The following is a 25,317-nucleotide window of genomic DNA, read 5'->3' as shown; positions in this document are numbered from 1 at the left end:
GTATCACAATTCCAGTGGGTCACTAGGTTACATACACTAAGTTGACTGTGCCTTTAAACAGCTTGAAAAATTCCAGAAAATGATGTCATGGCTTTAGAAGCTTCTGATTGGCAAGTTGACATAATTTGAGTCAATTGGAGGTGTACCTGTGGATGTATTTCACCGTTACTGAACCAGACAGGACTGGCAAAAAAATGCTCTTCACTGACGAGTCGCGGTTTTGTCTCACCAGGGGTGATTACAGTGGTTAGAGCGTTGGACTAGTAACCGAAAGGTTGCAAGATAAAATCCCCGGGCAGGCAAGGTAAAAATCTGTAGTTCTGCCCCTGAACAAGGCAGTTAACCCACTGTTCCCATCCAGTCATTGAAAATTAAAAAAATTGAAAACAAGTCACGGTTTTGTCACACCAGGGGTGATGGTCGAATTCGCGTTTATCGTCAAAGGAATGAGCGTTACACCAAGGCCTGTACTCTGGAGTGGGATCGAGGGTCCGTCATGGTCTGGAGCAGTGTGTCACAACATCAACGGACTGAGCTTGTTGTCATTGCAGGCAATCTCCATGCTGTGCATTACAAGGAAGACATCCTCCTCCCTCATGTGGTACCCTTCCTGCAGGCTCATCCTGACATGACCCTCCAGCATGACAACGCCACCAGCCATACTGCTCGTTCTGTGTGCGATTTCCTGCAAAACAGGAATGTCAGTGTTCTGCCATGGCCAGCGAAGAGCCCAGATCTCAATACCATTGAGCACATCTGGGACCTGTTGGATCGGAGGGTGAGGGCTAGGGCCATTCACCTCAGAATTGTCCGGGAACTTGCAGGTGTCTTGGTGGAAGAGTGGGGTAACATGTCACAGCAAGAACTGACAAATCTGGTGCAGTCCGAGGACCCCCCCTTGTTCAGGGACACATTATTCCATTTCTGTTAGTCACATGTCTGTGGAACTTGTTCAGTTTATGTCTCAGTTGTTGCATCTTATGTTCATACAAATATTTACACATGTTAAGTTTGCTGAAAATAAACACAGTTGATAGTGAGAGAACGTTTATTTTTTTGCTGAGACAGACAGACAGACACACACACATGTAATATTATGTAGCTATGTGTGTGTGTGTGTTCTTACATGTTGCCTCCAGACACTCCATGGTGTAGGGCGGTTTTTCCCTGATGGTCTACTATGCGTAGATCAGCTCCATGCTGCATAATCTGGTGCATCACATATACATTACCATGCCTGGAGAGACACAGACATTACAGTCAATAATAATTACTAGCATTAATAGTAAAATTAATTCTTTACTAGTGCTAGGAACACAAGCTTTTCGCTATACCCGCTAAATATGTATATGCGACCAATACAATTTGATTTGCACTTGATCACTCCCCCTCAAGGATTTCAAAGCATTGGACTGATGTAAGCACAGGCTGGAGGGAGGTTCCACCATATTTCTTACACCAGTCCATTCCTTTCACATCAATGAGGGGGAGTGTACAAGTACACATTTCAGGGAGAAGAGGGAGAGACGGGGGCATTTCTAGATGCTCCAGGGGCCCAACACTCTTCCCCTAGTCCCTTTCCATAGATCTAATAGGACTGGATAGGGGGACCTATTCAATCCATTAAAATCTGCAAATACTGAAGTGGTAGGAGACAGGTAGCGTTACTGACCTGCAGGCTAAATGGAAGGCCGTCATTCCTGCATCACAGGTCAGGTTGGGGTCAGCTCCATTGCTTAGCAACAGGTTAACTATCCAACGGTTACCTTGGAGGGCCGCAAAGTGGAGAGGAGTGAAACCACCCCAGCCTACACACAGACGCAGATACAGACCGACACACAAAGATGATTAGGGTGCTACAACTGTAAATGATCCCATTTATTTTATTACTTAGTCACTTCCAACCTAACCACCCAAAGAGCAGTAGGTCTACTATTGTCTCTATACCACGGTCTTTTTGGCTGCTGTGACTTCCTGCCATACTGTCACAGGAGGTCTGTCTGAAAGGATAGACTGATTATCAATGATCTGAGATGAGTAGTTAAACTAGACATGACAAAATCCCAACAAGAGACATCAGGAGTCGGTTTTCAGCAGTCATCTAAGAACAGTGTGTGGTGATGCATTCTGGAACTGTGATGCTGGACCTTAAATTTTGTATGATTTTAAACTAGGTGGAATATGGCCAGTAGTGGTGTTAACCAATCTTACCATCTTAACACACACACACACTGCTCAAAAAAATAAAGGAAACACTAAATTAACACATCCTAGATCTGAATGAATGAAATATTCTTAAATACTTTTTTCTTTACATAGTTGAATGTGCTGACAAAAAAAAAAAAATCACACACACATTATAAATGGAAATCAAATTTATCAACCTATGGAGGTCTGGATTTGGAGTCACACTCAAAATTAAAGTGGAAAAACACACTACAGACTGATCCAACTTTGATGTAATGTCCTTAAAACAAGTCAAAATGAGGCTCAGTAGTGTGTGTGGCCTCCATGTGCCTGTATGACCTCCCTACAACGCCTGGGCATGCTCCTGATGGATAGAGCAAGACATGATGTCCCAGATGTGCTCAATTGGATTCAGGTCTGGGGAACGGGCGGGCCAGTCCATAGCATCAATGCCTTCCTCTTGCAGGAACTGCTGACACACTCCAGCCACATGAGGTCTAGCATTGTCTTGCATTAGGAGGAACCCAGGGCCAACCGCACCAGCATATGGTCTCACAAGGGGTCTGAGGATCTCATCTCGGTACCTAATGGCAGTCAGGCTACCTCTGGCGAGCACATGGAGGGCTGTGCGGCCCCCCAAAGAAATGCCACCCCCCACCATGACTGACCCACCGCCAAACCGGTCATGCTGGAGGATGTTGCAGGCAGCAGAACGTTCTCCACGGCGTCTTGGGACTGTCACGTCTGTCACATGTGCTCAGTGTGAACCTGCTTTCATCTGTGAAGAGCACAGGGCGCCAGTGGCGAATTTGCCAATCTTGGTGATCTCTGGCAAATACCAACCGTCCTGCACGGTGTTGGGCTGTAAGCACAACCCCCACCTGTGGACGTCGGGCCCTCATACCACCCTCATGGAGTCTGTTTCTGACCGTATGAGCAGACATATGCACATTTGTGGCCTGCTGGAGGTCATTTTGCAGGGCTCTGGCAGTGCTCCTCCTGCTCCTCCTTGCACAAAGGTGGAGGTAGCGGTCCTGCTGCTGGGTTGTTGCCCTCCTACGGCCTCCTCCACGTCTCCTGATGTACTGGCCTGTCTCCTGGTAACGCCTCCATGCTTTGGACACTACGCTGACAGACACAGCAAACCTTCTTGCCACAGCTCGCATTGATGTGCCATCCTGGATAAGCTGCACTACCTGAGCCACTTGTGGTAGCATGAGACGGAGTCTACAACCCACACTAGAGTGAAAGCACCGCCAGCATTCAAAAGTGACCAAAACATCAGCCAGGAAGCATAGGAACTGAGAAGTGGTCTGTGGTCACCACCTGCAGAACAACTCCTTTATTGGGGGTATCTTGCTAATTGCCTATAATTTCCACCTGTTGTCTATTCCATTTGCACAACAGCATGTGAAATGTATTGTCAGTGTTGCTTCCTAAGTGGACAGTTTGATTTCACAGAAGTGTGATTGACTTGGAGTTACATTGTGTTGTTTAAGTGTTCCCTTTATTTTTTTGAGCAGTGTATATACACACACATATACATATGTATCAATATCTGCTGCCTGTAACAAAGCAATTTGCTCATGCATGTTTGATGCTGCAAAGCGATAGCTGTGTGAAAAAGGCTTCTGGAAAAGCTCTGACAACAATCATCTCAGTATGATCACCTCTGACATACTTATTATTCAGCATTTACTTATAGAAGTTAAGAACAAATTCCCGAGAATAACGATATGATAATTTAGGCACACTACCCGGATGTGGCCTTAGAATAGTGTGGTTAGCCCAAAGTCAGTTTCCTCCTTAACTGAAGAAGGCGGGAGAAAATAAAAAAAATATGCATACATTCTTTATGAAACACCATTTTCCACTACCATGCTAGAGTGGCTATTGCTAGTCCCGGATGTCGCGTACCACGTTAAGCCAAGTACCGCGTTAAGCCAATCAAGTTTTAGCAGTCTGTATTTTCACCCCTGGTCTGATAATTTCAAAATGAAAAACAGCCCAAGGCCATTATTCCTCCTCCTCCACCAAACTTTACAGTTGGCACTATGCATTGGGACAGGTGGCGTTTTCCTGGCATCCGCCAAACCCAGATTTGTCTGTCGGACTGCCAGATGCTAAAGCATGATTCATCACTCGGAACGCGTTTCCACTGCTCCAGAGTCCAATGGCAGCGAGCTTTATGCCACTCCAGCTGACACTTGGCATTGCGCATGGTGATCTTAGGCTTGTCTGTGGCTGCTCGGCCATGAAAACCCAGTTTGGAACTCGGTAGTGAGTGTTGCAACCGAGGACACACGCTTCAGCACTCTGCATTTCCGTTCTGGGAGCTTGTCTGGGAGCTTTTATTGATCACATGGTTAGCAGATGTTAATGTGAGTGTAGCGAAATGCTTGTGCTTCTAGTTCCGACCGTGCAGTAATATCTAACAAGTAATCAAACAATTTCACAACAACTACCTTATACACACACAAGTGTAAAGGCATGAATAAGAATATGTACAAATAAATATATACATGAGCGATGGCCGTGCAGCATAGGCAAGATGCAGTAGATGTTATAGAATACAGTATATAGATGAGATGAGTAGTGTATGTAAACATTACATAAAGTCGCATTGTTTAAAGTGACTAGTGATACATTTAAAGTAGCTAGAGATTTGAGTCAGTATGTTGACAGCAGCCACTCAATGTTAGTGACGGCTGTTTAACAGTCTGATGGCCTTGAAATAGAAGCTGTTTTTCAGTCTCTCGGTCTTTGATGCACCTGTACTGACCTCTCATTCTGGATAATAGCGGGGTGAACAGGTAGTGGCTCGGGTGGTTGTTGTCCTTGATGATCTTTTTGGCCTTCCTGTGACATCGGGTGGTGTAGGTGTCCTGGAGGGCAGGTAGTTTGCCCCCGGTGATGCGTTGTGCAGACCTCACTACCCTCTGGAGAGCCTTACGGTTGTGGGCGGAGAAGTTACTATACCAGGCGGTGATACAGCCCGACAGGATGCTCTCAGGATGCCAAATTTCTTCAGCGCCTTCTTCACCACGCTGTCTGTGTGCGTTGACCATTTCAGTTTGTCCGTGATGTGTACGCCGAGGAACTTAAAATGTTCCACCTTCCCCAATACTGTCCTGTCGATGTGAATAGGGGGGTGCTCCCTCTGCTGTGTCCTGAAGTCCACGATCATCTCCTTTGTTTTGTTGACGTTGTGTGAGTATTTTCCTGACACCGCACTCCAAGGGCCCTCACCTCCTCCCTGTAGACCGTCTCGTTGTTGTTGGTAATCAAGCCTACCACTGTAGTGTCGTCTGCAAACTTGATGATTAAGTTGGAGGCGTGCATGGCCACACAGTCATGGGTAAACAGGGAGTTCAGGAGAGGGCTGAGAACGCACCCTTGTGGGGCCCCAGTGTTATGGATCAGCGGAGGGAGGCCAGTCAAAGTCCAGGACCCAGTTGTACAGGGTGGGGTCTTGGCTGATTTCTTTTGATTTTCCCATGATGTCAAGCGACGAGGCACTGAGTTTCAATGTAGGTCTTGAAATACATCCACTGGTACACCTTCAATTGACTCAAATGATGTCAATTAGCCTATCAGAAGCTTCTAAATTCATTACATAATTTTCGGGACTTTTCGAAGCTGTTTAAAGGCACAGTCAACTTAGTGTATTGTAAACTTCTGACCCACTGGAATTGTGATAAAGTGAATTATAAGTGAAATAATCTGTCTGTAAACAATTGTTGAAAAAATTACTTGTGTCATGCACAAAGTAGATGTCCTAACTGACTTGCCAGAACTATAGTTTGTTAACAAGAAATTTGGGGAGTGGTTGAAAAACGACTTTTAATGACTCCAACCTAAGTGTATATAAACTTCTGACTTCTGACTTCAACTGTATAAAGAAATGTCCTCTCACCGTCAACTGCGTTTATTTTCAGCAAACTTAACATGTGTAAGTATTTGTATGAACATAAGATTCAACAACTGGGACATAAACTGAACAAGTTCCACAGACATGTGACTAACAGAAATGGAATACTGTTTCCCTGAACAAAGGGGGGTCAAAATCAGAAGTAACAGTCAGTATCTGGTGTGGCCACCAGCTGAATTAAGTACTGCAGTGCATCTCCTCCTCATGGAGGCACTAGATTTGCCGGTGATGTCTGGTGAGGACCTGCCTTACAACAGGCCTACAAGCCCTCAGTCCAGCCTCTCTCAGCCTATTGCAGACAGTCTGAGCATTGATGCAGGGATTGCGCGTTCCTTGTGTAACTCAGGCAGTTGTTGCCATCCTGTACCTGTCCGGCAGGTGTGATGTTCGGATGTACCGATGTGTTGTTACACATGGTCTGCCACTGCAAGCACGATCAGCTGTCCGTCCTGTCTCCCTGTAGTGCTGTCTTAGGCGTCTCACAGTACGGACATTGCAATTTATTTCCCTGGCCACATCTGCGGTCCTCATGCCTCCTTGCAGCATGCCTAAGGCACGTTCACGCAGTGGAGCAGGGACCCTGGCCATCTTTCTTTTGGTGTTTTTCCAGAGTCAGTAGAAAGGCCTCTTTTAGTGTCCTAAGTTTTCATAACTGTGACCTTAATTGCATACCATCTGTAAGCTGTTAGTGTCTTAACGACCGTTCCACTGGTGCATGTTCATTAATTGTTTATGGTTCACTGGGGATAAAAATAAACAGAATAGAGGTAAGCACAGGCAAAATCCTAGAGGAAAATCTGGTTCAGTCTGCTTTCCAACAGACAGTAGGAGAGAAATTCACCTTTCAGCTGGATAACAATAATCTAAAACGCAAGGCCAAATATACGCTGGAGTTGCTTACCAAGACAACATTGAATGTTCCTGAGTGGCCAAGATACAGTTTACATTGGCTTGAAGATCTATTGCAAGACTTTAAAATGGCTGTCAAGCAATTATCAGCAACCAACTTCACAAAGCTTGAAGGGTTTTTTAAAAGAATAATGTGCAAATATTGTACAATCCAGGTGTGCAAAGCTCTTAGAGACTTACCCAGAAATACTCACAGCTGTAATCACTGCAAATGGTGATTGTAACATGTATTGACTCAGGGCTTGAGTACTTTTGTAATCAAAATAGTGTGTATGTATATATATATTTTTTTTTACAAAAAAGTTAGAATTTTTCTTCCACATTAGATTATTTTGTATAGATCGTTGACATAAAAATTACAATTAAATCCATTTTAATCCGACCTTGTAACACAATTTGTTGTGTTACAAGGTCGGCTTAAAATGGATTTAATTGTAATTTTTTTGTGGAAAAAGTCAAGGGGTGTAAATACTTTCTTAAGGCATTGTATATACATCTTATTCTAAAATTGATTGAAAAAAAAATCCTGATCAATCTACACAAAATACCCCAAGATGATAAAGTGAAAACGGGTTTAGAATTTTTTGCTAATTTATAAAAAATATTTTAAAAAACCAGATACCATATTTAAATAAGTATTCAGACCCTTTGCTATGAGACTCTAAATTGAGCTCAGGTGCATCCTCTTTCCATTGATCATCCTTGAGTCCACCTCTGGTAAAAATGGTCAATTCAATTAAATCAAGTCAATTAAGAACAAATTATTATTTACAATGAAGGGGATTAAACATTTAAATGTAGGACAAAACACAGATCACGACAAATGACACCACAAATCTACATAAAGAGAGACCTAAGACAACAGCACAGCATGGCTTGGGGGTAGAAGCTGTCTCAGAGCTTGTTGGCCCGAGAGCTGATGCTCCGGTATCCGGTACCGTTTGCCGGACGGTACCAAAGTGAAAAGTCTATGGCTTGGGTGGCTGGAGTCTTTTACAATGTTTCGGGCCTTCCTCTGTTTTAGTAGCAAAACGGTACTGTTTGAACTAATGATTACACCCCAGGGTTGAAAAAAATGGACCGCTGCAACCTGATTGAAAGAACACAGTATGCGACATCCGGGACAAGCATTGTAGCATGGTGTTTCATAAATAAAGTATGCGTATTTCCCTGTTTTCTTTTCGCCAATAAATCGAGTTAAAGAGGAAATAGACACCTTTGCAGCCTGAATGGACAATGTTATGTACGAACCGCTCCACGGGGATACATTTACTTGTATAGCCGGCTGCGCACGAAAAGGGTTGGGTTTGTTGAAATTGTCTCCGAAGCAAAAATATCTAGCTACCAGGCCTGTCCTGAGAACAGTCTTGGTTTCCACAAATGCTCTTCTGCAATATGGTAGGCTTTTGGATTTAAAAAAAGATCGAAAATAACATTCATTCCCCAAATGTGTGTACAGTAAATGGTTGGCTAATGCATACTACAAAATGCATAGGCAGGCCTATAAACGTACCTTTCTCTTTGAGGATAGATCGATCATGTTCAATGAAATGTGCACACTGATCAATGTTCCCTCGTTGGATACAGTCAAAAATGTCCCCGTCGATCCTAGGCATCGGATGCATAATGCGAATAATGTGACGCCTGACTATCACTCTGTCAATGTAAACAACACATCTTTACAGAGACGATACATTGTAACAACAATCATACGTTCATTTAGTAAAGACCCTTGTCTATCAAGGATTTTGATTTTTTTGTGGTTGTCTTTAAACTGTCTGCAGTCACGCATGCTACGTTCACGTTAGATTAGACTGCAGTTGGCAGGACAGACCCCGCCTAGCGCATCTGAATAGATATATTCACACGTGACCCGGCTCTGAGTTTTCCTCATCACGACTTGTGCTCCTAGAATATTTTATTTGAAAAGAAACGACTATTATAATGTTAATTTGAGAGACTCTGATGTTTATGTTTTATTTTGATCCAAATGAAATGGACCCTGATTGAACTTTCATTGTTAATTTGTTTCTTTCATGGGAAGAGAACAAACCCCTCTTCACATTATTTAAGATATAATTTAAATATTATTTTGAAATGATCAGTAAATGTAAAAACAAAAAAGCATTAAAATAATTAAAATAAATCTAGATATGTAATATGTCTGCTAGGTTTATGTACTCTTGTTTGTATATTTCAGTTTTTTTGTATTTGTTGTATTCATAATATATATGTATTTTTTAACTTGTGTTCCTAGAAATAAAACCATGCAGTGCTGGCTGCAACCTGGTCGCAGAGCATTTAGTATTATTCTGTATGTAAACCCAATACTCTCCATCTACTATGATATGTTATGGTGGTATGGTATTATTTTGTGGATGTCCATCATCTATTACTTACTATGTTATGAATTACAATTTGTATGATATGTTATGAATTTGCTAAAGCTACAAATGTTACAATTTTGCTAAACATATGACATTTTACTAATTCCAGTTTGTTGTGGCTAACGTTAGCTAGGTGTCTAGATGGCTAACGCTGACGTTAGCTAGCTGGCTAACATTCACTAGGCTAGGTGTTAGTATAAAGGGTTAAGGTTAGGGGAAGGGTTAGCTAAAAGGGAAAAGGTTAGGGGAAGGGTTAGCTAACATGCTATGTAGTTGTAAAGTAGCTAATTCGCTAAATGCTAAAGTTGTCCATGAGATTCGAATATGCAATCTTTGATTGCTAGACGTAACCTTCTGTCATATTTAACCATATCAAACACAACATATCAATCATACTATTTTTACGGTCCTGGATTTACTTTTACTGTTACGGCTAGTCTATGAGACGAGGCTGCGTATATGGATTTGTTGATTTATGTCAGAGAAACTGAACATCTCAACAATAAATCTCTTCCATTGAAAGACATATTAAAATGAATGTTGCTGGCATAGCCAACACTATGTTTAGCTAACTGTACAAAAAGTTTCTACCGTAGCTCGCAAAGTAAACATTATCAGCCAACAGTACATTGGCAAATGAGCCCTTTGCTGCTTGACAGGTAGAGCCCACAAAGTATGGGAAATGAACCTAAACCACTCATACTTGTCAGGTATAGTTCACTTTTATTTTATATACCTCAAATATCAAATTAATGGAGGCCAATATTGAGAAATATCATGAGGCTACCCTCACAAAATTTTCCATGAGCACAAAAAGCTTTATTTCTCTCAAATGTTTAAATCCCTGTTTGTGCGCAATTTATCCATTGTCAGGATAATCCATCCACCTGACAAGTGTGGCATATCAAGTAGCTTATTAAACAGCATGATCATTGCACAGATGCACCTTGTGCTGGGAACAATAAAAGGCTACTCTAAAATGTGCAGTTTGTCACACAACACAATGCAACACATGTCTGAAGTTTTGAGGGAGCATGCAATTGACATCTTGACTGCAGGAATGCCCACCAGAGCTGTTGCCAGAGATTTTATGTTCATTTCTCTACCATAAGCCACCTCCAACGTCGTTTTAGAGAATTTGCCAGTACGTCCAACCGGCCTCACAGCCCCTTTGTGTGGAAAAACTAATTCTGATTGTCTGAGCCTGGCTCCCAAGTGGGCGGGCGTATGCCCTCCCAGGCCCACCCATGGCTGTGCCCCAGCCCAGGCATGTGAAATCCGAAGATTAGGGCCTAATTAATATATTAAAATTGACTGATTTCTTCATATGCACTGTAACTCAGCAAAATCTTTGCAATTGTTTCATGTTGCGTTTATATTTTTGTTCAGTATGGTTGTCAATGGTTTTAGCGGAGCTGGGGGTCTACTTGCCCCTAGGTTCAAAACCAGTAGAACATTCCAACCCATATGGACAACGCTGTAGAGCTGCCTAAAAAAGAACACAAGAATTGGGTTTTATTGAAATGATAAACTCTGAAGAAATACAGTATGTTGGTAATGTTTAATAATAACCACTTGTTGAATTTACTGTTAAGAAAGTCAGTGGCTAAAAGTAGGGGATGCGAAAGACATAGTTAATGGGAATTTTACTGGACAGTTTGAGCGAAAGATACAATGTATAGGCCTAAGGCCTATTATTTTATGATAATCCAGGGTTGTAATTCTCATCAGTACCCGCTGCTCATTTGAAGTTTACACACCAGAAGATGGTGCTATCTACCAGGACTTAGTGGCAGGCTTCTCACACAGCACTACTAACTATAGTGAGAGCCATGTACTTCTTCACCCATTGAAAAACCTACAGCATTACACAAAGTGATTGCCTTTGATGTACAATTATTTATTATCTATTTTATAGTCCTTAGAGTGTATATTAAGTGAGAATAAACTATCAGTACTTATAAAGTAATTATTCATATGGACATATTTCCATACCTTGAGGTGTATAGGGAAGTGCAATATCACAGAAAATATTGTTGTTGATGTTTGGCAACACTTTTTCCCTGCTATCATCATCATCAATATTAGTAACATGACAGGTCTATAACAAGCCAAACAGGTCTCAATGTGGAGTGAGGGACCAGAAGGAAAAAGGAGCAGCGGGAGGCTCCCATGGGATGAAGGTGGAAGATGGTGGAAACAGATGTTCTGTTCAAAAACTAATGGTGGGTCGGGTGAAGATGAGAGTACAGAGAATGAGAGGGCTACAGTCGTGAAAAATAAAGGAAACAAAATCAATGTTGCCTGGAGGATTCGTTCGAAGTCACGAGGAGTATCATGGAAGAGTTGGGTAAGGTGACGTCAGTGAGAACAACAAGACCTGTTCTTACTCGGATTTGTTGTGTGTTCCGCGGAACAGAAGAAGTGTGCTTTTGTGACATGGTGGTGTTGGGCCCAGGTACAGAGAATGGACCAAATGAGGAATCAGGATAAACATAAATAATTCCTGAAAATAAGGTAAAAGAAGGATCACAGTAATACTGAAAAACCAACAAGGACTCGAAAACTTACTCAGGCGACAAACACACAGAGCAACCAAAATCACGCTTCTGCAAACATGGACAGAAAACACAGCTCTTTTCAAAGGGAAATCATAATGAAATGATAAGCAACACCTGAGTAACAAAGAAAGTATCTATGGTTGTCTCTGCCACCCTCTGGTGCCTGAAAGAACCATGACACTTTTGTGCCTCAAAATTATTTTTGAATGGAATGTTTTGTGTATGGATTTCCAAAGCAGGGCCCCTGTCAAGGGAGTTATTTATGGAGGTTGCGCAGGAATTAAATCGGGAAATCACATAAAATATGCCACATCCACCTTATCAAGATACGTTTTGTTCCGTAAGAGAGAAAACAATTCTCCATAAACAACCTGGTTACAATACATTTGCATGGTAAACATTGCATTTCAATAACACATTAACATTTCCTCGATCAGCCTCTAATTCTCTACCTGACTGTCCTGTTTCAACAGGCTGCCCTGGTGTTGTCTGACACAGGAGTGTCTGGGCTGGACTGGGCTGGACATTGTCTGACTTGTAATTTCACTCTTGCCCGTCTGTTTTCTCACACTCAGGTACATGTACAGTAACAAGTGTCTCCTATTTATCCTGTGTGTAACTCCCTTTTCTCTCTGTTTGTTAAGAATGGCCTTGTCATCCTTTTCTGTTTCTATAGTAGTACTGGCAACCTAGTATTGAGTTTCCTGTTGAACAACAGCTCTCCAGGAGAGTAGTCCGGTAGATTAACAAAGCTAGATATGGATCAGTCTTTGAGTCAAGAGCTTTCTTAAGCAGTAGTTTCACTATTCTGACATCTTTCTCGACTAATCCATTAGACTGTGAGTACAGTAGGTTTGATCTGACATACTTGAACCCCTACAGTTTAGCAAAATCACTGAAAGCCGAACAGCTGAACTGTGTAGTGTTGTCCGTATGGACTACCCCTGCGACCCCATGGTGAGCAAAGAATGACAATGTGAGTTATCATCTGACTAGCAGTAGTGTTCTTCAGTAAGGGTAGGAAACAACACATTTGCCACACTGATCCTCCACACGGGGGCCCCTCAGTGGTGCATGGTTAGTCCCCTCCTGTACTCCCTGTTCACCCATGACCGAGTGGGCAAGCACGACTCCAACACCATCATTAAGTTTGCCGACGACACAATGGTGGTAGGCCTGATCACCGACAACGATGAGACGTAGAGCCTATAGAGAAGAGGTCTGAGACCTGGTAGTGTGTGTCCAGGATAACAACCTCTCCCTCAACGTGATCAAGACAAAGGTGTTACGTTCGTCGATGGAAGGATCGGACCAAGGTGCAGTGTGGTAGGCGTACATTTTAATATATTAAATGAACACAGTTAAAACAACAAATACAAAATGAAACGTAACGTCTAGTAGGGCTAAACAGCACAGTACCAAAAACAAGATCCCACAAACTACAGTTGGGACAAGGCTGCCTAAGTATGATCCCCAATCAGAGACAACGATAGACAGCTGCCTCTGATTGGAAACCATACCCAGCCAACAAAGAAATAGAAAACAGATTGCCCACCCTAGTCACACCCTGACCTAACCGAATAGAGAATAAAAAGACTCTAAGGTCAGGGCGTGACAGTACCCCTCCCAAAGGTGTGGACTCCGGCAGCAAAACCTGACTATGGGGGAGGGTTGGGTGGGCATCTAGCCTCGGTGACGGCTCCGGTTCGGGACGTAGACCCTGCTCCACTCGCGGATTCCTCCACATCCGTGAAACTGGACCGTGGATCATCACCGGAGGGTCCGGACCGTGGATTGTTGCCAGATGAACCGGACCGTAGATTGTCGCCAGGGCCTCCGGACCATGGATCGTCGCCTGAGGAACCGGACCGTGGATCGTCGCCGGAGGAACCGGACAGTGGATCGTTGCCGGAGGAACCGGACCGTGGATCGTCGCCGGAGGAACCGGACCGTGGATCGTCGCCGGAGGAACCGGACCTTGGATCGTCAGCGGGGACTCTGGACCGTGGATCGTCGCCGGGGACTCTGGACCGTGGATCGTCGCCGGAGGCTCCGAACTGGGAACCCCCGCTGGAGGCTCCGGACTGGGAACCATCGCTAGAGGCTCCGGGCCATGGATCATCACTGGAGGCTCTGGGCCATGGATCATCACTGGAGGCTCCGGGCCATGGATCATCACTGGAGGCTCCGGGCCATGGATCATCACTGGAGGCTCTGGGCCATGGATCATCACTGGAGGCTTCGTGCCATGGATAATCACTGGAGGCTTCGTGCCATGGATAATCACTGGAGGCTTCATGCGTGGAGCTGGCACAGGACGTACCAGGCTGGAGACACGCACTGGAGGCCGGGTGCATGGAGCTGGCACAGGATATACTGGACCGTGGAGTCGCACTGGTGGTCTTGAGTGTAGAGCTGGCACAACACATCCTGGACAAATGACCACCCTCGAACGGCAAGTGCGGGGAGCTAGCACAGGATGCATTGGGCTGTGAAGGCACACCGGAGATACAGTACGTATGGCCGGCGCAGGATATCCTGGACCGAGGAGGCGCACTGGAGACGAGGCGCGCTGAGCCGGCACCACCCGTCCTGGACAGATGCCCACTTTCGCACGGCAAGTGCGGGGAGCTAGCACAGCACGCACCGGGCTGTGGATGCGCACTGGAGACACAGTGCCTATCACCGCAAAACATGGTGCCTGACCGGTCACACGCTCCCCATGGTGAGTACGGGGAGTTGGCTCTGGTTCAAACACTGGCTCCGCCAACCACCCCGTGTGCCGCCCCAAAAACTTTTTGGGGGGACTGCCTATCGGGCTTCCATCGTGGTCGCGAACCCCGGTGTTTTCGTTGTTCCTCCCTTGCTGCCTCCGTCTGCTCCTATGGAAGGTGATCCTTTCCGGCCAGGATCTCCTCCCACGTCCAGGATCCCTTACCGTCCAAGATATCATCCCATGTCTAGGATGTCTGCTCCTCCTGGCCACGCTGCTCGGTCCGTTTGTGGTGGGATCTTCTGTTACGTTCGTCGATGGAAGGATCGGACCAAGGTGCAGCGTGGTAAGCATACATTTTAATATATTAAATGAACACCAAAAAAACAACAAATACAAAATGAAACGTAACGTCTAGTAGGGCTAAACAGCACAGTACCAAAAACAAGATCCCACAAACTACAGGTGGGAAAAGGCTGCCTAAGTATGATCCCCAATCAGAGACAGCGATAGACAGCTGCCTCTGATTGGGAACCATACCCAGCCAAAAAAGAAATAGAAAACATTGATTGCCCATCCTAGTCACACCCTGACCTAACCGAATAGAGAATAAAAGGCTCTCTAAGGTCAGGGCGTGACAAAAGGAAATCGTGGACTACAGGAAAAAGGAACGCCGAGCATTCCCCCATTCTCATCGATGGGGCTGTAGTGGAGCAAGTTGAGAGCTTTAAGTTCCTTGGTGTTCACATCACCAACGAACTATCATGGTCCAAACACACCAAAATAGTCCTGAAGAGGGCATGACAACACCTTTTCCCCCTCAGGAAACTGAAAAGATTTGGCATGGGTCCTCAGATCCTCAAAAAGAGCATGGTTGCATCACCACCTGGTATTGCAACTGTTTGGCCTCCGACGCAAGGCACTACAGAGGGTAACTAGGGCCAAGCTTCCAGCCATCCAGGACCTCTACATCAGGCGGTGTCAGAAGAAGGCCCAGAAAATGATCAAAGACTCCAGCCACCCTAGTCATAGACTGTTCTCTCTGCTACCGCACGGCAAGCGGTACCGGAGCGCCAAGCCTTGGTCCAAGAGGCTTCTACCCCGAAGCCATAAGACTGTGAACAGGGGGTTATGAACATGTCTTGGTTTAAATCGTTTTAAATTGGCACTTGTGATTTTTGCGGTATTTTGCCAGGACGCTGGGAAAGATTTTCAGGAAAATAAGAATCCCAAGTGTGTATACCAAACATTAGGAACACCTTCCTAATATAGAGTTTCTTGAGGGTATGGTCAGGGAACATAATTACAAATCATTTGTAGACAGCAAATTGTACACAAGAAGCCCAAACGCTCTCTCCCCCTCTACTCTCTCCTTTTATATCATCCATCCCTAATGCTAAATCCTTCTCCCTCCTGTCTCCTGATTCGGCCTCTTCGACCCTACTCTCCTCCCTTTCCGCATCCTATGACTCGCACTGTCTCCTTTCCTCCAGGCCAGCTCGACCCTCCCATCCCGCTCCGTGGCTGAGTGACTCCTTGCGAGCTTACGTAACAGGGCTGCGGGCAGCTGAGCGAAAATGGAGGAAAACTAAACTTCCGGAGGACCTATTATCCTTTCACTCCCTGATCTCTACCTTCTTCCTCTGTATCTGCTGCTAAAGCCACTTTCTCCCACTCCAGATGTCAAGCTTCTGTCTCTAACCCTAGACACTCGTTTCCACCTTCTCCATATGACTGAATATCTGGTGTTTTGTGTCACTTCCACTTTTAGAGGCCTTAACAAACGCTTCCAAGCTGGCAGCAACTACAAGGCAAAGCAGACCAAAATGACATGGCAAAATGCTCAAGATTTAAGACTTTCTGCCACCCCAATCTGTACCCTATACATTTTAAATTGATGGGGCACTACTACCACCACAGGTGAACAGGCTCGTTGGAATGGCTGGTGCGGAAAAGGTGGAATGGTATCAAATTCATCAAACACGTGATCTCCATGCGTTTGAAGCAATTCCATTCGCTCCATTTCAGCCATTATTATGAGCCGTCCTCCTTTCAGCAGCCGCCACTGACTACCACATACAGTTATTACATTTCTACGGCACTCTCACTAATGGGTGGAACAAAAAAAAGCCTCTTACAAGGCACGTCTCAAAATACAACCTTGTGTGCCTCCCACCACCAGATGGCTCCTCTCCTCCCCGCACTCATCCCTTGTACTCTCCAAACAACCCCCTGCACCCCTCCCTACATTCTCCCTCTTGCCCCCCAGCCACCTCTCAGGTTAACAGGCCATGAGGTGATTATGTCTAAGATGATGAAGTAGAGTCTGTTGTCGTAACTCTGTTAACACATACACCGCATTCATAAAACACCACTGTACAGAGGCTACGCATCGATCTCACACACTTACACACAGATATGTCCATGTTTATGGGCAAACACACACACACACACACACACACACACACACACACACACACAGCCCATCTATCACCTAGAGGAGCACGTCTCGCCAGCGTAGAGACCACATTGTTTTAAGATGATCTTATTTGCCTGTGATGTGATTTTGATTACAAATAAAAAAATGTAGGGTATTACAAACCACTTATATATCTCCACATCTCAGCTCCTAAATAGAAAACCCTCTCATAATATTCGGACAATTCTGCGCTTCCAAACTTGATCAGTGCATTCAAAAGCAAACATTGTCATTGCAGCTGACATAATTTTTTACCCCAAATTCATCAGGGGGATTTCAATGGCTGCACTTTGAGTACTTACACCCAGTATGTGACCTGTCTAACAAGGAAAAATAAGATCATTGACTTATGTTACGGCTCGGTCCCCAAAGCGTATTCATCCTTGGCCAGACCTCCACTGGGTGGATCAGATCGTAACACTGTTTTTCTACGACCAACTTATGTGGTGTGTTAGGACAATCAGAAATCAGACATTGCCAAATGGGTACTTTCCTACATTTTCACGCAGCAGGCCAGTTAGATCTACTTCTATGCTTGCAGAGGCACGCATGCTCCTTCAATGTTATCAGGACAGAGAAACCAGACTCATACTCATTGCTCATGGAGCACTCCAAACAAAAGACAATGAAAAGATTGACAAAACTCGCAATGGTTATGAAATAAATAAAAAGCTTGCTTCTCACAAGTGTAGTAGGTTGTGAACTCCACAAATAACGTTTCCACACCGATAATGTTAAACGACTGGAATTCTTTTGAGTCATAAAAGTGCATTGAAATGACTTAGGAACTGTGCATGCTTTGCAGAGGTGTGTGGCGACTTAGAGACACCAGTTAGTCCTCTCTCTCAAACCCTTGTACTTTTTTGTCTTATGTTGCAACTACCCCATATTTTCCAGGGATATTCTTATCATGTTACTGAATGTATCCCAGAGTATTTTTTCAGATTTTGTTATCAACAAATACGGCGAAAAGTACAGCAAATGCTAAATGTACATCAAATCAACAGTGTAATGTTTGGATTCAGCCTTGTGTCAGGTGAACTGTTCTGTCCTCACCTTTGGTCTACATGATCTCCAAACTGTTCCCTTTCATTTACTACCATGGTTATGCGTATGCTTTCCATATTTCTTCTGTAAGAAACATTTAAATGTAGCCCTATCCATAGAGGCCAATTCACACGAGTGTTCTGTTTTAAAAAAAAGTGGTTGTCATATTGTCAAGTTTTCTAGCTAGCTTCTAGTCTAGTGTGTTTGATATGCAATGCGATCTCCTCCTAATGAACAGTGTTGAGTGTCCTGATGAGAAGGCAAACTTTTCTAGCTATGCCAGGTAAAAATCGGGCGACATGAGCTCATTGTTACGGAGGTATCCAAATGGATGTAAATAGAAAAACAATTCAAACGCGCATAAAGAGATCTGCACACCTAGATTGTACAATATTTGTTCAAGTCTTGCCATAGGTTACCATGCCAATTTAAGTCAAAACTGTAACTAGGCGACTCAGGAACATTCAATGTTGTCTTAGTAAGCAACGCCAGTGTACATTTGGCCATGTGTTTTAGGTTATTGTCCTGCTGAACAGTGAATTTGTCTCCCAGTGTCTGTTGGAAAGCAGACTGAACCAGGTTTTCCTCTAGGATTTTGCCTGTGCGTAGCTCTATTCCATTTATTTTTATCCTAAAAAACTCCCTAGCCCTTTTGACAGTACATGGGTGTGATCATTCTACAGTGTTCCCTGCAGCGTACGCTCAAACCGGTTTGATTAGAATGCTTATTTAGAACATCCGGTTTGAAGCAACAGTAACTGTTTGAGCTGGCAACACTGTTTTTTCCACATAAATATTTTGCACGAACACATTCCTTACAACGTTATGTCCTGAATGTGACCAGTTTATTTTTTGGATGCAATGTTCAGACATTGACATATTTACCTAGCTCTTGACTGACAGAAACCATAATATGAATTAGCTAATATAAATTACTATTTACAATTCATCACATCACGGGTGAGCTCATCATTGATCTAAATAATCTGACGTTGGGTAGTTTGTGCATGCCACCATGTTTGTTTTTTCAGGTCAACCAAAGATAAGAAGAGGAGACAAGATGCGTTTGGTCTGTTTTCAGTATGCATGTTGAAGGGGGTGTGTCATCTACCATCATTCACTTCCGGAAAGTTTACTCGAAAGATGAGTGAACCATTACTCACCTCATTTTGTTATAACATCTTTTGTCTGATAGACATTTACCTGACACCCAGAATGGTGCCACACATAGCTTGGGAAATAGCTTAGCATTAGCTCATCATAATCAGTACAACCTTCAAAAAGTATTTTACACACATCATATGTCCATTACAATCCATGCAAGAATCGTAAAGCAAGATACCAGTACTGTCACCAGCACTCTAAAACATGTGAATAAAACAGTAAATACATTATGCTCCACACATACATACGGTATACTACAGAAGAAACAACAATATATACAGAACATAAGGCACTTACTTTGACTGGAACGCATACATGTCCAAAGTTAGTATTTGTACAGAAAACAACAAGGAAGGCAATAGGAGCGCCATCCAGAAAATGTGACAGGGGGAAAAAGTTTGTGCTAGATTGTGCAAATGTCTGCATACCTGATCGGGGGAAGCACTGGGGAGGTGCTTGGGCTCTCATTGAAGAGAGAAGTTTGTCCCATTCAGCAAAGCCTCAACTTGATCAAGACAAAGGAGATGATCATGGACTACAGGAATGGAGGGCGGGGCATGCCCCCATTCTCATCGACGGGGCTGTAGTTGAGAATGTTGAGAACATCACCAACAAACATCACCAACAAATAATCGTGGTCCAAACACACCAAGACAGATGTGAAGAGGGCTTGACAACACCTATTTTCCCTCAGGAGACTGAAAAGATTTGGCATGGGTCCTCAGATCCTCAGAAACACTCTACAACTACAGCTGCACCATCGAGAGCATCTTGACTGGTTGCATCGCTGCCTGTAAAAACCCGAGGAAATCAGCTCCAAGTGATTTTAATTCGGGAAATCTGAGCGGCAGGTAGCCTAGCGGTTAAGAGTGCTGGGTCAGTAAGCGCTGGGCCAGTAACCGAAAGGTTGTTGGTTCAAATCCCCAAGCCGACTAGGTGGAAACTTAATCCTAATTGCTCCTGTAAGTCACTCTGGATAAGAGCGTCTGTGTCAGGTATTCTAGGAGTAGTGGGTTTGGAGACGCAAAGGACAATAGTATTTATTCCGGTACAAAATGGTCACGACAAAAACACTAGGCGCATTAAACTGACCGGCCCAAAAACAGGACCCAAACAGTCAGGAGAAATTAAATACAAATGCACATCCACAAACCAACAGAGGAACAAGACCGCACAAAAGCAGGCGGGCATAACGGGCTTAAATAGCCCTACCCAAAACCCAAACAAGAAACAGGTGTAACAAAACTAACAGAAAAGGAAAAGGGGATCGGTGGCAGCTAGTAGACTGGTGACGACGACCGCCGAGCGCCGCCCGAACAGGAAGAGGAGCCACCTTCGGTGGGAGTCGTGACAGTCTGCTAAATGATGTAAATGTAAAATGTATTTTCACACATAATAGAGAGACACGTCATCATATACAAATGTAAGAAAGGTTTGAAATTATTATGTTTTAGTCAAATTTTAAATCTGTTCGGACTTCTTGGGGTCAATTTGCAGTCTACAAATGACTTGTAATTGTGTCCCCCCCCCCCCCACCCCACCCCCACCCCCCACCCCCACCATCCGCTAAAGAAGAAATTGTTCCGCGATATGAATTGCCAAGTCTTGGTCCAAAGGGCTTTGGGATAGATGCTGTTAAGAAGCCTTAAGACTGCTGAAAAGCGAATCAAATGGCTACCCGGACTATTTGCATTGACACCCCCCTGTTTTGTTTTTCGGTTGTTTTTTTACACTGCTCTACTTGCTGTTTATTATCTATGTATAGTCACTTTACCCCTACCTACATGTACATGTTACCTCAATTACCTTGACTAACCTGTACCCCCGCACATTGACTCAGTACCGGTACCCCCTTCATATAGCCTCGTTTTTGTTATTTAACTTTATTTAATAAATATTTTCTTAACTCTTATTTTGCTTAAAACTGCATTGTTGGTTAAGGGCTTGATAAGAAGGAATTCACGCTAAGGTTGTATTCGGAGCATGTGACAAATAATATTTGATTTAATTTGATTTGATAAATTGTCCGCAACAGTGAAATTGGCTACTTCAATATGAATTAATGAGGATGCGGAACACACCTCAATTCAAATTGTTGTTAGAAAACAAAATGTCAAGTGAATAAGTTGAAATACAGCCTATAGATAATTAGCAGGTGTCTTGGTTTAAGGGCAGCGCAGGTTAACTGTCCTGTTGAGTAACAATCCAATTTTGGAACAGTGAGTGTATTCTGACATCAAGCACATAAAAAAAAAAACTCACGCTGGGGGCGACCCTTAGAGATATTTGGAAGTCATGCGTGAAAAGGTTAGTCCTTGCTGAAGACAAAGCATAACCATAACACAACGCAGCCACCACCACCACGCTGAAAAATATGAAGTGATGTGTTGACTTTTTTCACATTTTGTTATGTTACATGCTTATTCTAAAATGGATTAAATCATTTTTGCCCTCATCAATCTACACACAATAACTCATAATGAGAAAGCAAAAAGAGGTTTAACATTTTTGCTAATTTATATATATATATAAAAAACTGAAATATCACATTTACATAAGTATTCAGACCCTTTACTCAGTACGGGCTCTTGCTGGGCTACTCAAGGATATTTAGAGACTTGTCCTGAAGCCACGTTGTCTTGGCTGTGTGCTTAGGGTTGTTGTCCAGTTGGAAGGTGCGCCTTCACCCCAGTCTGAGATCCTGAGCGCTCTGGAGCAGGTTTTCATCAAGGATCTCTCTGTACTTTGGTCCGTCATCTTTGCCTTGATCCTGACTAGTCTCCCAGTCCCTGCCGCTGAAAAAAATCCCCACAGCATGATGCTGCCAATGATGCTGCCACCCCCATGATTCACCATAGAGATGGTGCCAGATTTCCTCCAGACGTGACGGTTGGCATTCAGGCCAAAGTGTTCAATCTTGGTTTCATCAGACCAGATAATCTTGTTTGTCATGGTCTGAGAGCCTTTAGGTGCCTTTTGGCAAACTCCAAGTGGGCTGTCATGTGCCTTTTACAGAGGAATGGCTTCCATCTGGCCACTCTCCAATAAAGGGTGCTGCAGAGATGGTTGTCCTTCACGAAGGATCTCCCATCTATCTCCACAGAGGAACTCCGGAGCTCTGTCAGAGTGACCATCAGGTTCTTGGTCACCTCCCTGACCAAGGCTATTCTCCCCTGATTTCTCAGTTTGGCCGGGCGGACTCTTGGTGGTTCCAAACTTCTTCAATTTCCGAATGATTGAGGCCATTGTGTTCTTGGGGACCTTCAATGCAGCAGAAACGTTTTGGTAACCTTCGCCAGATCTGTGCTTCGATACAATCCTGTCTCAGACTCTACGGACAATTCCTTCAACCTCATGGCTTGGTTTTTGCTCTGACATGCACTGTCAACTGTGGGACCTTATATCGTGCCTTTCCAAACCATTTCCAATCAATTGAATTTACCACAGGTGGACTACAATCAAGTTGTAGAAACATCTCAAGGACGATCAATAGAAATAGGATGCACCTGAGCTCAATTTCTCAAAGCAAAAGGTTAGAATGCTTATGTAAATAAGGTATTTCTGTTTTTATATATAATACATTTGCAAAAACCTTTATCTTTGTCATTATGGGGTATTGTGTGTAGATTGCTGTGGAACAAAAAAATATGTATTCAATTTTAGAATAAGTCTATAACGTAACAACAGCCATTAAACTCTGTAACTGTTTTAAAATCACCATTGGCCTCATTGTGACAATGTTTAAATGCTATAACACAACAAAATGTGATAAAAGTCAAAGGGTGAGAATACTTTCTGAAGGTACTGTATCATTGTAACCAGTAGACTTCAGGGAACACGAAATAACATTTTAAAAGGTTTAAATGTCAAACAACATTTAAAAAGGGGTGAAAACATTGACAAAAAAAGAGTAATCTGACACTTTTTCAACCCCTTCTGTGCAAAAAAATATGTAAAGGCTACTTAATATACACCTAGTGGCCAGTTTATTAGGTGAACCACCCCGTTCACGGAAATGGTTGTCTCCAGGACCTTCAGAACTGATTGGAAAGAGGGGGAGAGAGAGTTAAAGAAGAATCACATACTATATTCTGACTCCATCCGTGCTTTAGTCCTTTCTGACTATTTAACGAACAATGCAGAGGATGTTACATTATAGAGATTCAATGGATAAGGCAGAGAGATACCAGTTAACGTGTTTGCTGAGGAGATAATATGGAAACAATACAGGCATAAATCCAGGTCCTTGAACCAATACAGAATTAACCCTTTACAGGACAGCACGAACAGAAAAGCCTGGACCAAGCTATTCAGTTCACAGTCAGTATTCAGATGTATGAGGTATGTGAATATGCAGTCCAGAAACAATGATGACCAGCGGCTAGATATGTTATGAGTAATAATGTACAATGCATTCAATTGCCTTTCGAGAAGCTAAATCGAAGTCCTATCTCTTTCGTGGTTCTGTTCAGTCAATTAAAACAAGCAGGTCATGAAGAGATGAAAAATAGTCCAGACATAAATAAATCACTAAATCATAAATGATTTGGGGCAACCATTGTTGAGGACAAAGCTAAATGTGATAAGCTTCCTGCTAATTTAGTGGTCTAATCCATCAGATATATAATGGAGTGGCAGAACGCAGGGAGAAATGTGATTAACAAGAATTGGAGTAATCACAACGGCTATCAACACACGCCAACCCAGGTCACACAATTGGATTGCATGCGCTTTAACCAAGTTAACACACATAAACACACTCGCGCTCACACACACACACACACAGATCGTCTGCGAGTTAGTACCCCTTTCACTCTGATCTATAAAAATGGACACATACAGTAAGACGCTAACTCATTTAGACCTAATCAGGTTTATCAGCCATTCTCTGATGTGAAAGAGGTCCTAATCTTCAGAGAGCTACAGAACAAGGCTGGAGGGGTAATCAAATAGCACCCTGGCTAACAGCTAAACCTGTATTAGCGAATCAATCTGCATTTGTCTGTAATGCAATAAGGCTCCCGGAGGATGAGATAACAAATTCACCGGCTTATTATGCTTTAAATGTGTTACAATTTGCTACAATTAGATGTGAAAATGAAATCTGCAGATCAGTCCATTTCACCTCATGCTTTAGCAGACTGTGTTGGACAACAATCCATAATACATTAGAGATGTGTGTGTGTGTGTGTGTGTGTGTGTGCGTGTGTGCGTGTGTGTGTAAACCTGCAGCAGTTGTTGGGACTCATGTTTAAGGCCCAGCTCCTGTTGTGTAGAGGATCAGAGAGCTCCTATAACCGTAGACATGAACTTGTAGCTGCTCCAGGTCCTCTGTACTACTCATATAGGAAGATCTTTCTGTAGGGAGCCATCCCTCTACCCTCAGTGAGTACACTATCGTAAAAAAAAAACATTATTGGGTGTATCTACAAATGGCCTGTACAGGTCCGGAAAGATACATGCGTTCTTTTGTTATTTTTGTTTTTCACTGCCTGCAAACACACTGGATGATTCAGAATCCATTGAAGAGCTTGAAAGATTCATTGACGAGAGATACTTACGAGCTCAAAGAAACATGTTGCTGGTTTCGGAGGATTCAAGCACTGTTAAGGACAACAAACCCAATCAACAAATAAAACAAAGCCAAATTGGCCAAGCAGTATCAGTGAAAGCATCGAACCAACCCCAAGCAAGAGGGGACGCTTGGAGAGGGGGGGAGAGGTTTACGGATATGGATGTTGACTTGTTGAAATCCATGAAATGAAAGCTTGCCAAACTTGATACCTTGGATATACTACGAGAGGACAACAATGCATTATGTGCCAGTCTAGAATTCAGCCAATGTCAGATTGATGATCGAAGGAAAGAGAACACGGAGCTGAAAGGTACTGTAGACTCAATTTATGGCAAGGTGGAGGTGGTGCAAAGGGAGAACAAAC

General features: G+C 43.5%; 2 protein-coding genes across 11 annotated transcripts in view; both read right to left on the bottom strand.

The window, feature by feature from the left end:
• The window catches only part of LOC110525910 (uncharacterized), a 47,666-nt gene that overhangs the window by 15,272 nt on the left and 7,077 nt on the right, over nt 1-25,317 (bottom strand). For 3 of the 10 annotated variants that reach the window (XM_090235799.1, XM_090235825.1, XM_090235795.1), the window contains 2 exons: nt 1,673-1,808; nt 1,127-1,237 (listed from right to left, as the gene is read on the bottom strand). The exons of 1 other annotated variant lie outside the window; for it this stretch is intronic. In XM_090235799.1, the coding sequence (XP_090091925.1) occupies nt 1,127-1,237; nt 1,673-1,698 (137 nt within the window). In that variant the 5' untranslated portion in view covers nt 1,699-1,808. Of the gene's footprint in view, nt 1-1,126; nt 1,238-1,672; nt 1,809-4,969; nt 6,859-8,540; nt 8,865-25,317 lie in introns of those variants that run through there. 6 more of the 10 variants (XM_090235789.1, XM_090235806.1, XM_021606417.3 and 3 more) reach the window with 4 other exon arrangements.
• Nucleotides 11,649-19,100, bottom strand: LOC149985604 (uncharacterized). The gene has a single exon (XM_090235833.1). The coding sequence runs from the start codon at nt 15,040-15,042 to the stop codon at nt 13,453-13,455; it is 1,590 nt and encodes a 529-aa protein (XP_090091959.1). The 5' UTR covers nt 15,043-19,100; the 3' UTR covers nt 11,649-13,452.

Source organism: Oncorhynchus mykiss, chromosome 1, assembly GCF_057628025.1.
Source record: "Oncorhynchus mykiss isolate SJ-2025 chromosome 1, ASM5762802v1, whole genome shotgun sequence".
In the NCBI taxonomy this organism is placed as follows: Eukaryota; Metazoa; Chordata; class Actinopteri; order Salmoniformes; family Salmonidae; genus Oncorhynchus; species Oncorhynchus mykiss.
Note: the sequence above shows the minus strand (reverse complement) of the source record. Positions and strands in the feature narration are given on the sequence as shown.